The sequence below is a fragment of the Anas acuta genome, chromosome 3 (assembly GCF_963932015.1).
Source record: "Anas acuta chromosome 3, bAnaAcu1.1, whole genome shotgun sequence".
In the NCBI taxonomy this organism is placed as follows: Eukaryota; Metazoa; Chordata; class Aves; order Anseriformes; family Anatidae; genus Anas; species Anas acuta.
The window spans coordinates 83,910,714-83,924,817 of record NC_088981.1 but is presented as its reverse complement, the minus strand read 5'-3'; the positions used below and the strand labels follow the sequence as shown (position 1 = coordinate 83,924,817).

The 14,104-nt window shown below is 39.3% G+C and overlaps 1 protein-coding gene across 3 annotated transcripts in view; it reads left to right on the top strand.

Moving 5' to 3' along the window:
* The window catches only part of TTK (TTK protein kinase), a 30,234-nt gene extending 25,441 nt beyond the window's left edge, over nt 1–4,793 (top strand). For all 3 annotated transcript variants that reach the window (XM_068678108.1, XM_068678107.1, XM_068678109.1), the window contains 4 exons: nt 1,273–1,449; nt 2,152–2,242; nt 2,506–2,600; nt 4,133–4,793. In XM_068678108.1, the coding sequence (XP_068534209.1) occupies nt 1,273–1,449; nt 2,152–2,242; nt 2,506–2,600; nt 4,133–4,222 (453 nt within the window). In that variant the 3' untranslated portion in view covers nt 4,223–4,793. The remainder of the gene's footprint in view (nt 1–1,272; nt 1,450–2,151; nt 2,243–2,505; nt 2,601–4,132) is intronic.
* The last annotated feature ends 9,311 nt before the right edge of the window (nt 4,794–14,104 follow it).

The window sequence follows — 14,104 nt, the reverse complement described above, 5'->3', positions numbered from 1 at the left end:
CCCAAAATTGGTGGAGCTCAGTATGCTATTGCTAGCTTCTCCACAGCTACATTTTAGCATTCTGCATAATAACTCATGCTTTAAAATCTCTTCATGAAAGCAAGGAAACATTTGTGCTATAAAGCATGCTTTGTATGTTTGCTTAAACAAGAAGGTATGACAGTGATACGGGATTCAAGATGAGGTAATACCTGTGAATGAGAGGCAGTTTTGCAGGAGATCAGTGATACCTAATGAGGCGTTTTAAAAGATATGACAGTCTAGTATTTTGGGGGACCTATTGTTCAGTTCTGTATATCCTGTTGACTTGTCTGTACTAGAGTACTGTGTATTTTAGTACTTCATATTTAACTTCAGGGCAATGGGATGTGAATGCTAAGAATACTTGAGGAAAGCAAGTTCACATCGACAGTCAAATTTCAATTAAAGAGCACAACTTTGTGGAAATGCAAAAAAACAAGAACAATCATGTACATGCATACATACAATCTCAGGTTGTGACTTTTTAACAGCTAGAGCAAGAGAGCAAGTACTTTTATGTAGTACCGTGGAATAGAAATATGTAGGGAAACACAATCTCATCTTTCTAAATCTAGAATAATTTTCAATAAATAAAAGTTTATAAAACAACTGGTTTTATTAAGGTTGACACCCTTTGCCTTTTAAAACTTTTACCCGTAAATTTTTAGAAATTTGTACCTGAAGTTCAGGGTTGTTCTGGAGCTCAGCTCACTTTAGCAAAAAATCTTTTGTGCTGCTAAATCAGATGGTCTCCTTCCCCACATTCCTTCTCTTCTACCTGCCCCTCAACCTTATGTTCTTCTCTTAGGATTGCTTCAGTTTTAGTAAGAGGAGTAGAAATCTTCCTGTAAAGAACAGCCCAGGTGTGGTGGTTGAAAAATGGACTGAATCCCTTCAGCCTAGAAGAACAGGACATGCATACATACGATGTCTTACTAGTTTGTGAATTGAATTAATTCAGTATACTTTGATTTTGGCTTTGTGGGTAAATCCGAATAGAATCCTGATGAACAATTTATTAAGGGCTTTTGTTTTAAGTTGTAATATAGCTTTTTAAATTAATTGAATATAACTGAAAGAAGCCATGTTACAGCACAGTATTAGTGGTGCACTGCTGGCAATTGTGTGGTAGTTGCTAAGATTGGTTATTCAGTGTAAAAGAGCTATGCTGTTCAGTAAAATGACTGTATAGTTGCATGATGGACTGACTGTTCTGTGAGGAAGAAATCTTGTTTTTTTCTTTTTTATTAGATAAGTCCAAAAAGTGACGTGTGGTCATTGGGATGCATTTTGTATTGTATGACATATGGAAAGACTCCATTTCAGCATATAACAAATACACGTAAAAAACTGTATGCTATTGTTGATCCTCATCATGAAATAGAATTCCCAGATATTGCTGAGAAAGATCTTCAAGATGTGCTAAAGGTAATTGTCCCTGAAAATGAATTTTGATTCATAAAATGGCAAATTTAAATAAAGCATATTTTCTTTAAATTGAATAAATGAGTTGTATTTGAGGAATTTGTCTTGCAAATAAATGTTCACTGCTGATTGTAGTAACAGGCCTTGTTACAAAAGACTTCCTAAAACTAGAGCTACCTCGTGGTTTCTGTAGTAAATGTCTATTTTCAGATAAGTAGCAAGCAAGTGAACACTGAAAGCAGTCTAACTCCTTTGGCTGAACCACCCCAAGTAATAAAGTAGTGTTTGTACTCTCAACCCCCTTCCCTCACCACGCATGTTTGACTGCATTTGAAACTTAGCCTTTTTTTTTCCCCTTTACTCAAGAGCCTTAATTGTGTTGCTTAGGAGGGAGCAAACTGAAATCCAGAAACATTCATCCTCTGACTTCTCAGAAGAAAAATATTGTAGGTTCTGATCTTTACCTCTTCCAATGTTTTTGCCAAAGTAAAACAGGATGCTAAACTTTACTCTGTGAAGATAATTGCTAATGAAGGTAATTAGGGTCATCTGTTCTAGTACTTAGTTATTAGTCTTTCCAAATCAGTGGTTTGGTAGTAAGAAGTTGATATACACCCACTGTGTCCTTAATTACCACAATTTTAATTCTTATGAAAGCTGTTGGTAGACAAAACCAAGTTCTTACTCTTTTTTTTTCATTTGCAGTGCTGTTTAATAAGAAATCCTAAACAGAGAATATCAGTTTCAGAGTTGCTGGTACATCCCTATGTCCAAATTCAAACCCACAGTCAAACAGGTACATCTTTAAATTATTTTTTAGGAAATAACAATTCTGTTTAAGAAAATAATACTTTCTTATTTATTTACCTTCTGATTTCTAGAATAGCAATATATTTTGATACCATGTATAACGTAGAATACACTTAATTTAAATTATATTTAAACATTTTAATCTTTAAACTGTTAATTTCAAAACTGACCTGCATGATTCTTAGAAATTTTGCTGTTAATTTTATGTAACTGTATACAACTTTTAATATAACTTCAAATTAACTGTAGGTGTTCCAAGTGCAAAAGGAACAGAAGAAGTAAAGCGTATCCTTGGCCAACTTGTTGGCTTAAATTCTCCTAACTCTATTTCCAGAGCTGCTAGGGTAAGTAAATTTGCTTTTCTATTTTGTATGGTCGTACATGTTGATGCAAAAAAGTGAAATGTTTGGTAGTGACAGTGGAAGGGATAAATATGCTGGACTTTTAACAACTGCTGCGAAAACAGCACGGAGTAGTACTTTTGTTTGCAAGTGTTCAGGAACTCTATTTCTCTCCTGGAATAGGAGGGGTTGGTTGAAAAGGTGGTGGTAATCTTGGCTAACTCTCCTTCCCCACACCTTCCAGTAAATCTGTACATCATTTTTAGCATCCTCAACTCTGGCCCTTTCCAGAACAGTTCTTACTGTGCTGCTTTGCCTTTAAGCTGGCAAAGTCAGAAACTGCAGGGAGAGTCATGCTATGGAGAAATGACTTAAATTGATCTGTCCGTTGTGCAAGCTTTTGGATCCCAGTGTAATTTCAGGGAGTTGAACTGTTGCTACTTCTGTATATGTAAATTGGCATCTCTGAGGCATTATGATTCTAGCCTCTGGACTTGGGATCAGAAGAGGTGGTATTGGTCAAACTCAGAATAAGTTGAGATGGAATGCAAAGCTGCTTTCGTGGATAGGAAAGCAAGTCCAGTATTCATAAAGAAAGTGCAGCATGTGTGAAGTGAATCTGAAGTGTAAATACTTCCTATATTTAAGGAAAACTGTCTTAATTAGAAAAACTGAAGCAAGGATCCTTCTTCCACTGGAAAATCACTTGGGTAATTCTAGATGGCTTACATTTAATCTTCCTTTATGCAGGTAGTAAGGGTATGGAATCTTTCACTTGTCCTACCTGAATTCCCTGTTAGTTTGTTAAAGATGTCCACAAACTTTTGATCTTTGTATGAAAGGCTGAAGTAAGGACAGGAATGAGATGTCTTATTTCAAGTCCTTGGGTATTTCTACTAGCACCACGTGTTTTTTGGCTGACAACACTTCAGTCGTTTACTATCAAATTTTTTGTAGCATCCATCACCGATCCTAAAAGAACTTCATATACGAAAATATCCCATGTGCCTTAAAGAAGTTCGGTCTTTTGTAGCTATAGATGGTTCTTCCATTGATGGATGTGATCACTGCTAGTCAGACCTGAGTGTTTCATGGGTGTAAACAAATTATCCTTTTAACACCATTGTGTTGTGGCTATGTTTGTGGCCACTAGTTTTCTTGATTTCCTGATATAAAACCTGCTTGCTTACACCGACTATGCAAATACCTCTTCCATGCTGTTATTTCTACATCAGAGACAGTTAATGGAGTAAAATCTTGGTTATTTTCTGCAGACTTCAGAAGCTCTGTACCTTTGCTTATGCTGTTAAGTCAGCATACGTTTTAGGCACTATATTGCATTACAACTGGTATGATTAAGCTGTTTATCTTCAGTATATCTTTATTGGCTGATTTCTAATAAGCTCTAGTACAGAGTTCATAATATTTCAAGTGCGGTAAGTTACTTCAAGTGATAACATTTGTTAAAGATTTAGTTTGTCCGTTTGTGAAATAGCTGTGCTTACCTGAATACCTGTGTTCTCATTAACTTTCAGACTTTATATGAACAATGCAACAGTGGTAAAAATCTCGATGTATCAGCGTTTGCAAAACCTGGGAGTCAAAAATCATGGACAACAAAGTGATGTACTGATGCTCAGGATGCAACAGATTATCTGGTCTGTTCAAAAGAATGTTTTGTGCTGCTAGCTTTTTTTTAAAAGGACACTCAGCAGAAGTTCACATTCTTAAATGTAAATGTAAAAATGTATGTACAATAAATCTGTATGCCACTTGAATAGAACAATGAGAATTCCTAGCTGGTGATTATGGTCTTTGTTACTAACAAAGCACTACAGTGTTTGGATAACAAACTTGGACAAGACTCTTCAAGCTTCTCATCCCCTGAAAGTAAAAGAAAACTTCCTAAAACACCAGTTGGTGGACATGTAAAACCTGCAACTGCCTTAAAGTATCTCCTGTGATGTCAACGCAGGGTTCTGTGCTGTTCTATCTTTTGCCACTAAATAAATGCCTCTTGTGTATAGGTCTGACCATAACTAAGGGAATAAGCACTGTTTATATGAACAATCAGTTACAAGTCTGGTAGGTGACTGTCACACAGTTCTTGAGCTGTTGCTCTGGATAAATGGCATGGTGGAAGCATCAGTACTGTACTAAAGAATAATATGAATAAAATAGGTTTTGTTAAAAATATTACTGTGTTGCAAATCCAGTATGCTTTCAAATTTTGAAATCTGTCAGGATTCACAATGGTCAGAAATCACTTACTTGGAATTTTGGAGGTATTAACACTAAGCACTGAAGTATACTGAACTGGTTTTTGCACGTGGTTATTAGCGGCTTGATCAGACTGCTGTCACTGAGTTGCTTTTCTGGTGCAAGAGTGAATTTTAACTAACTGAAAGACATTAAGATATTTAATAGTTTCAAACTGGGGTATGGGCTTCATTTTCACAACAGCTGCCATGTTTTCCTTGGATGCCTTTAAAAGACGGAGTTTGTCAGCTTGATCAAGCACTTTTGGATTAGTTCTTGCCTCTTGCCTTTTCTCTTGTAAGTTCTGCATATGAAGATCCTGGCTTTATTATTGAAGTTCTGTGATAACTTTTGGGAATCAAGAGTTACACCCTTTGAACAGTAACGTGAAAAGTGGAAGGTCAGTACTAGGGAAGCTTTTCTTGATTAATTACTGAATTCCTTGATTTCTGCATGTTAATTACTGAATTCATGTTTACTTGCCTTTCAATGAGAATTGAAACATTTGAAAAAAAATTCAGCTTTTATATTCAGTGTTGAACTTCGTGTAAGTCACTGGAGAAAAGATGTCTTGATATAATGCTTTACAACGGCCTAAATCGAGGGGCAGGAGGGAGGTTGTCTCATTACAAGCATGCATTGAAATGTGTGCACACCATTCTGAGTATTTTTCTTCAGATTGTCTGGACACATGGACCTGACTTGTTTTCTTTTGGATTCTGGAATATCAGGTTTTACTGATACTTTACTAGCTGACTTCCACAGCTTTCACTTTTATGACTCAAGATTTAGAGGAACAAAAACTAAGTTGCAGCAAATCATTATTGAAATTCTATAATTTAAAAAAATCCCTAATGAAGAATATGGCTTCTGTAACTTTCAGGCCTCTGCTTAAAGTCTGTTACAAAACCAGGCCCTCACCAGCTTCCTATGCCAGTTAAGGCCATCCTGCTGTGACAGAGCAAGTACTTGTAAAAGAGCATTAATTATTCTGGGGTGTGGTGTTCCTGGGGCTGTTCAGCATCTGCCCTCCTTTGTTTCAGTTCAGTAGGGATTCTGTGGGTTACATGGGGAGAATAATTTGGAACCTCTCCTAAGAGTGGCCCTTCTTGCCTCAGCCTGGTCTGGGCTGAAGCTGAACATGTCCTGTCACTTGGGTGATAACATGGGAATAGCACATCTCAAAGGAATCCCTCATTTCTTGTAAGGGTAAACTTGGAACGATAAACCTGAGTTTCTTGATCTAATTGTCAGGATGTGAAACAGATTAATGTAGTCTCAACTAGTCTTTTGCTGGAGGGGGCAATTATCCCATGTTTCCAGGGGAAAAATGTTAGGTTTGTTTCTCGTAATGGTCCTGTTCTGATTTTTTTTATCCCTGATTTCTGTACTCCTGTGGAAGTTCAGGGTGTTATTTCAAGCATGAGTACATCTGTTAATTGTACTCTGTTCCTCTTACATAAAGTTCAGAGTGACAAAGCTTGAAGCTACTGAAGAAAGAAGTCAATATTCTACACCTTTCATCTTCTAGGCAGTTTGGGAAGCTACTTGTAGTGTGGGAACTGAAACATTATCTCTCTCTGTAGAAGGGAAAAATATGCATCAGCCTCATTGGGGAGAAATTTTACTCTGTAGAATCCTCCTTTTGTGTGAGGAGTTGTTACTAAAATGTCTCCCAGACTACAGACCTTGAGATATTTCCATGTAACTGTTCTATTATAATTGCTAGACTTTTCACTGTTTTGCTTATCTGCTGATTAATGTTGGACATACAGAGAAGCTGTGCCCTATCTTCTCTCTTGTAGTGCATGCTTTCTGCAATCTTCTGTCTCATTCCATGACTACTAAAGATTTTTTTTCAGATTCTCTTTGATTCTGTTGGGATCTTCAAGTGTGTGAAGCGCAGAATAACTATGCATGAATAACTTTAAAGGGCAAAAAACATCTTAAGTGTTCAACAGAAGTTGCTGCCTGGAGATTCTCAAGATTACAAAACCCGTTGTGCATTACTGTCACTGAGTCTCAAGGCCACCGTTCCATGACAGTGTGTGTGTACAGAATGAGGGGAGAGAATTGGCTAAACCAGATCAGAGTATGTTTGTAGGCAGGGTTCCTGGATACATGTATAGCTATGATCTATCAGCTAATATTGAGATACTGTAGCTTCATAAAGAGTAAAAGGGTAATGAGAGCACTTATATAAGTTCCTTTCTGTAGTTTTGTTCAATTGGGTTTGGGTACTTTAGTAACCTTTAAATCTAATACTGTGGTAAAAAACAAACAAACAAAAACAAACAAAACCTTCATTCAGCAGCTAACACTTAAGAAATGCCTAACTACAGAAGTGTGCCCTCTGCATATTTATGAATGCACATAGAATTGTTTAGCCTGAAGAGCTGGGACAGCTTCTCTTTAGGCTTGGAATTTTAACTATATTTAAACAGATTAATGTGTAAATTCTGAAGGCTCTAATCTGATAGACTTTCCTGGAGTGCCAATGCACAAAATGGAGTCCTCCTAAAGTATTGAGGAGAAAAAGGCTGTTCTCTTGTGTGACTCCCTGCTCTCAGAACACCTCTCTAAGGAACGAGCTGTATCTGTCCCTGTGGCCCTGGGTGGCTCAGGCTTCTGTTTATCTTCCAGCTCTGGCCAAGGCATGCTGCTCATGCTACTGAATATGTAGCTGGGAGGGAAGGGAATGGTTAAATCCTTAATGGTAGAGAGTACAGATAGGGATGTGACTTGATTTGAAAGTAAGTGGTCAAATGCAAATGGCTATTAGATTGTGGCCTGTCTTATGGGTTTGTTCCTTCTTTTTTAAGCACCTGATAGTAGTTTCATGCTAAGTAAATAACTAATCTTGAGTACAGCAGTCAGTACTAAATTAGAAGTTGAACAGTTGAAGTTATTTGAATATATTTCAACTGAAACCTAGTTTTGTCCTGGTCACCTCTTCGAGGATGGAAGGATGATCCTTACAGGTAAAAGTTGTAATACAGTTAGTGCTGAAAACTAACTGCTGCTTTCTTCTGTGCTCTCATGGCCTTGCTGTTCCCTTGGTTTGCACAGGTTCTCAGCAGCAAGGATAAGAAGAAATGTAATGTCTTATGTTCATATCTTAGACACTAATGGCTAAGAGATCCTGTTCCAGCTAAATATAAATGGTTAATGCAAGAATTCCGTTCCTGCTGAATGCATGTATCACTTCCAAGCTCAGTTACCTGTGCCCACCTGCCAAGATCAGTCTGTCAGTAAGCTTGCGGAGTATGCCTTCATTTGTTTGCTTGCTCCACATAAAGCAATTAAGAGATAAATCTTCTTGCAAGATAAGGGGTATAAAGAATGGAACAAACAGTGTGGTGTGATTACTTGCAGGATATAGAACTGTACAGCTGTACTGAAACAGAGGGCTTTATACAGCCTGCCCGTACACTTTCATGGGAGTTGCTGAAATGAAACCCAAGATAAAAATCTGACTCTTCACCTTGATTCCTTGCCTTAGCCGGTGAAATAGTCACAGCTAAACAGTGACGCAACTCTAAGACGCCAGCTCTAATCAGATGAATTGCTAAAATCGGGCAGCTTTTGCAATGGAAGAGATGACTGGCTTGAGGAGGAATAGTGGTGCTACTGTTCTGAACCCTTAACAAATGCAAGGAAGAGTTCAATGCTTCAACAGCATCAGTCTGTTGGCCTTGACTTACTGCATTGCAAAGATATGGATGTTACGTGGTAAGTGCAAGGAAACTGAAGACCTGCTTTGTCAAGTTTTTTCCTCCTAATGTAGTCGTTGAAAACCATCTAGTTAAGTAGTGAGTATATGTAAGGAAATATGATTTGGGTTCTTGGCATTAATACTTGCTTCCTGTGTGGTTTTGGACAAATTATTTGAGTCTTTGCTCTTTGCACTGTTTTGTCTGCTTTTGGTTTGGCAGAGTTTTTGTTGCCACGAGTTTGTACCGCGCTTGTTGCATTTCCTTTCCTGTGTGGGAAGGACCGAGCTCTTAATGCTGCTATTGCAGAACAGCACCGTGCTTGGAAGCATTTGTGACAGGGCATGAAGCTGTTTATCCACGTGGTGTGTTTGGATGTTCATATAATAGGTCTCTGCTTTCTGGATGCACAGCTCCAGGCAGCAGAAGGCGGGGATGTTCCTCCTGTGGCAGAAGAGCGCTGGGCACTGCAGGAGCTGCCGTGCCCTGGAAGGACTCCAAAGCCATCCGACGGGAGGCACTGACCAAAATCTACCCCTCAGGCAGAGGAAGGGAAGGCCTGCAACCTACATGTTTGCTTTGATGAATGTGCCTGCTGCCACGCTGCAAGGCAAATCGGAACTGCTGCGGCTGCCCTCTGCTCCGTGTGACTGCCTGGGCACTTCAATGAACCTGGCTGCTGAGACAGGATTTCCAAATTCCTGTGGCTTGTGTAAAAGGCAGGCAGCTGCTGCCTTCTGTTGAGACCGTGATGCCTGTTGGCACGTGCTGTAGTGGTACCATAGGCTGCCAGTGAGTTTTATGGATAAAGGTCCTCAGAGACACTACAGGACCTAAGGAATGAGAGGAGCTGAGCTTGGGTACCTGACTCAAAAGCGAATGTCTTCCTAAATCCTGTCTAAGTCTGATTTAGGGGTCTTAGCAGAGGTCTAGCACTGAAGATGAAGACATTTCCTAACTGCAGTGATGTGTATTAGGCAATGCAAAATGCAAATACTAACAAAGAATTGGTTTTAGGGAGAGCAGCTGAAAACTTACTATGTTCACCTGTGGGCTCCCCAGTACAGGAGAGAGATCTGGAGCAAGTCCAGCAGAGAGATGAAAACGATTAGGGGACTGGAGCATCTCATGAGGAAATGCTGAGAGAACTGAGCCTGTTTAGCCTGGAGATGCTCAAAACCCACCTGGATGTGCTCCTGAGCAAGGAGGTTGGACCAGATGATCTCCAGAGATCGTAATTCTTTGAATTCGCCATAATTCAAAGAAAATTTCAAAGAAACCTTGGGTTTTGGCACGTTGCTATGAGTTTGGGAATGCCTCTGTTGCTGCTCTTGTTGCTTTTCCTTTTCCAGGATGAGAAGGATGACAGAAGTAAATTATCTGTTTTAGTATTCAATGGAGAGGAACTCAGAAGCTTTAATGTCAGAACATTTATTTGTAAGAGATTACCACTTGGAGTTGATGTGCCAAGAGCAGCTTTTTCAAGGCACTAACTTGACCAGTTCCTGGCCATTTGAAGGAGTCCTAAAGGAGTTTGCAACATCTGTGCTAGAAATTATACTATGTGAGTTTCTTAAATTAGCTTTAGGACTGCTGAAATAGAAGGCAATAAATACAATACTGGTCTTCAAAAATGTGGAGACTGAGGATTAGACTAACAAGTAGATTAACAAGATTTCAGTAATAAATTGAGGGGAGAAAACTACAGAGCAGAATTAGGGGACCCCTGGGTGAATGCTAAGGAACATTTTGGAAAGAACTAAGATCTGTAAGCATTTTTCTTCTATGCAATGAGTCTGAGTATGTGATACTTGGGAACAATATATTTAGATTTTCCAAAAGCAAGGTCCTTTAATGTCTCAAAGAAGTTAATATGCCAAGAAGGAGAAAGGTCTGCTCATGGATCACAGTTAAACCATTCCTTGATTCTGGGTTGGAAGGGACCTCTAAAGAACATCTGGTCCAACCCCCTGGCGTTGGCAGTGATGCCTTCCACTAGGTCAGGTTGCTTAGTCCCATTCCAAGAGATAAAGAGGTAGGACAAAACTATCAAATGAGTGGTGAGTCATTCTTACCTAAAGATTGCAATAAAGTGGGTCAAGGAGCTGTGGTAATCCATATAGCCAAGTGATCTTAGCATTAAAGAGCAGACTGATTGTTGACAGGATGGCAGAGAAGAAAGATGAGCATTGTGTAGGCTTAGGGGTACACTAGGAGGCACTTAATGATATGATCAGTCAATTTTTAAACATGTAAAAGGAAAAATGGAAAATACTGGGATTTAATATGCAAAATGCAATTACTTTTAAAATGAGGCTATTGTGGAAGCCCAATGCATAAGCATGCTTAAAAAGATTAGACACATTCAAGGAGGTTAGGATGATCCTTGGCACTGAATAGAATTGCGTAGATGCAATCTTTGCCTTGGGATTTCCCTGTAAACCTCTGCTCCAAAGCACCTGGGATGCCTTGCCAGAGATGGAATCGCTTGCCTTGCTGTAGGGCTTCACTGATGGAAAGAGCCTATCTGACTGCGGGCTCTTGCTCTGACCTACTTCAGCAACATTTTGAACTAAATTTGGAGCTAAATGGAGCCCTGTAGTTGGGGCTTTTGGGGTACTAGGTACTTGATTTTCAATCTCCATGCCTGTCAACATGACAACTTTCATATGCAATATTCAAATGTGTGCGATCAGGTGCATCGGTGTCATCTGAAAAGCAATCATGTTTTAGCAGGTGTTTTGTATGCCAGCAATGGCTTGGCCATATCTGTACAATGTTATCTTACATCCCACCTTCAGCTTCTGAGTTAGTGCCTCAAGTCGTCATGCCAGTTTGATTGCTTCCCTGCTGAGATCATAAACCATACATCTAAAGCCATACTTCTACAAGCTCACCTGGAAGCTAGGAACAGGACAAATACTATTTTTTTTTTTTTTTGCTCTGATGTGAGATGAGAGCAAGGCTGAAGGAAATTAAGTACCATGTTCTGTGGCAGGGCTCGGTTCTTACAGGTTTGCTGTGGTGAATAAAAGTTCACCTGTAGGTCCCGTGTATGCACTGTAGCTCTCCTGACTCCGGTTGTAACCACGTACTGACATAGTTGGCACCAGGTAACGTTTCGCACATACCCTGTTAGCAATGCTGGCAGCAACTCCTGCCAGCAGCTTTGGTCGCTACAGGTGGCCCTGTTCCAATAAGCAGTTTGGCACACTTATTTTTTCCTGCATGGGCAGGTCTACAACCAGTCCCACAAAACTTGTTTGCCCAGCCCTTCCTTTCACAGTTCCCCATGTGCTCAGCCTTCCCACAGCACGTTGCCTCATGCTTTGCTATATGGATGTACTTATTCACTCTTACAGGGCAATAGCTGGAAGCTTTCCAGCCGTGGTTTCATGGGGAAACACCAGTTCAAGGAGTTCAGAATGTTCCCTTCAAGTTCTTGGGTTTTGCTTTTTGATGTGTGCTTGATATAATGGTATAATTTGGATGGGCTCCTGCCTTAGCTCCTAGCATGAGGGCTACATGTCCTGGAGCTTATCCTACAGCATTTCTAGTGCCTTTTGTGGTCTGATTACTTGGGGTGCATTAGATGTTCCCTTATCTTTGACCAGTAGTTGAAAGGACATTTTGTTCAGGGAGGTTCTGATTCATGTAAGACTAAGGAAAAATAATTTTTCCTGGATATTGGACATCCTGTTTTTGACTGTCTGGAAACCTGTGTTTTCCCAGGGGGGATGTGCATAAAGACTGGTTGTGTAATGTGTTAATCCATAAACATTGCTAATGTATGAGTGCATTGTGCATCCAAAGGTACAATCCAAAGCACACCTTCTGTAACAGGCTTATTCATCTCCATGCTTGCAGTATACTGCAATTATAAGTAGAGTCTTGCTCATTTGTCTTAACCAAAATATCCTATCTTCCTCTTAAGCTACTACTCTAAGTAGAAAACTAATAACCACCCAATAACCTGTCTTTGCCCTTTTGCATATCCTGTTTAGCCACAGTCAAGAAAGATAAATGGAAAATGAAGCTGCATTCCAGAGGTCAGAACGGGAACCTTTTAAAAGAAAATACTAATATCTTGTTTTCAAGGAATACATTTCAGAGCACAAATCCCTAGGCCACTTCCCTTTTGTTGTCTTAAGTAGTTATTATTGACAACTAACCAAAAATGACTGAGAGAACTTTCTTCTCATTGTCTACTGCTAAGCTCTCAGGTGAGATTTTTGACTTTGGTTCTAGGTGCTGTTCTAGGTGCTTGACATACCTTGTGCTCTTGAATTTATGGCAACTCACTTTAGTCCCATCTGTGAAGATAACCACCTAGAGCTGAATTATTGCCCTTGAATGGATGGTATAAAGCAGATGCAGCAATAAACTTCATTATAATGCTGGTCTTGTAATTAATGAAAGTACTAGCTGTCATTCTTCATCTTTGAAGAGCCTTTTCAGCCTTTTGAAAATGTTCTAGCTTTTCACAGAGCTCCTTAGAGAGTTCAGATTTCTTCCAGAGCAACAGCACGGTATCCAAATATACCTAGTACTAGTGTTAGTACTGCATGTTGTCATCTGTCTCAATGGTTCACATGCCTGCCCTCAATTTTCCTATTTCCACCAGTAAGAGGCTGTTGTGCCAGAGCTTTGTGTCAAGATAAACGCAATATAACCTGATCTGACTGTCAGAAGGGAAGAAATTGTCTTACTTAAACTGTTTGTGTGTCATTTTCCATGTACATCATTATCATTACACATTACAATGCATCTGGGCATACTTTGAGATAAGTCTTGCATAGATCAGCAGTTCTTTAAATCTTCAACTGCTTTCACTTTAAGATTCACTTTAAGATGAAAGTACCTTGTCTGCAATTTCATAGGCTGGTCCTTTCACAACTCCATAAGCCTGTGAGGTCAGAACCAAGGTACTTACAGCCTAAATCTGGTCTCTGACCAACAGTGGATGCTAAGAAAAGAGCAGCCTGGGGCAAGTGTGCAGTGATGCTTCTGAGATTGGGATTGACGCCTTCCCTTCAGTTCATATGAAGTTGTTCTTCCATGAAGTTGTCCTTCCAAGTCCCAAAAGAGATGGAGTTCTGTAATACTGTGTCCAATTTTAGTCATCGTCTGTGAAGATGATGTGGTCCTCACTGAAAACCAAGACAAAGAAGGTAAGAAAAAAAGGTAAGAAAACCAAGACTTCTTCTGAAGTTACACGTAAATTTGGCAATCTTTATCTTTCTGTTGTCTTTTCTGTATGACAGAACACGCTATTTGTTTTAATAGCATTTGCAAAGTTTTGCAAAGTCAGTCTCTCATTTTTAGGTGAAGAATAATTTTTTGAGAAATGTACATTTTTTAAAGGTTTTCATTTTTTATGGTTGGAGTTCATGCCCTTTCAGACTTCAGAAATCAGAGGACATCAGAAGTAGGTATAATACTGTTATATCTACTTTTATTTTTTGTCCTGCCACTTTATTTTAACCTATGATCACTTGTTATTTCTCAAATAAAATTGTGGAGCCCTTCTGTCCT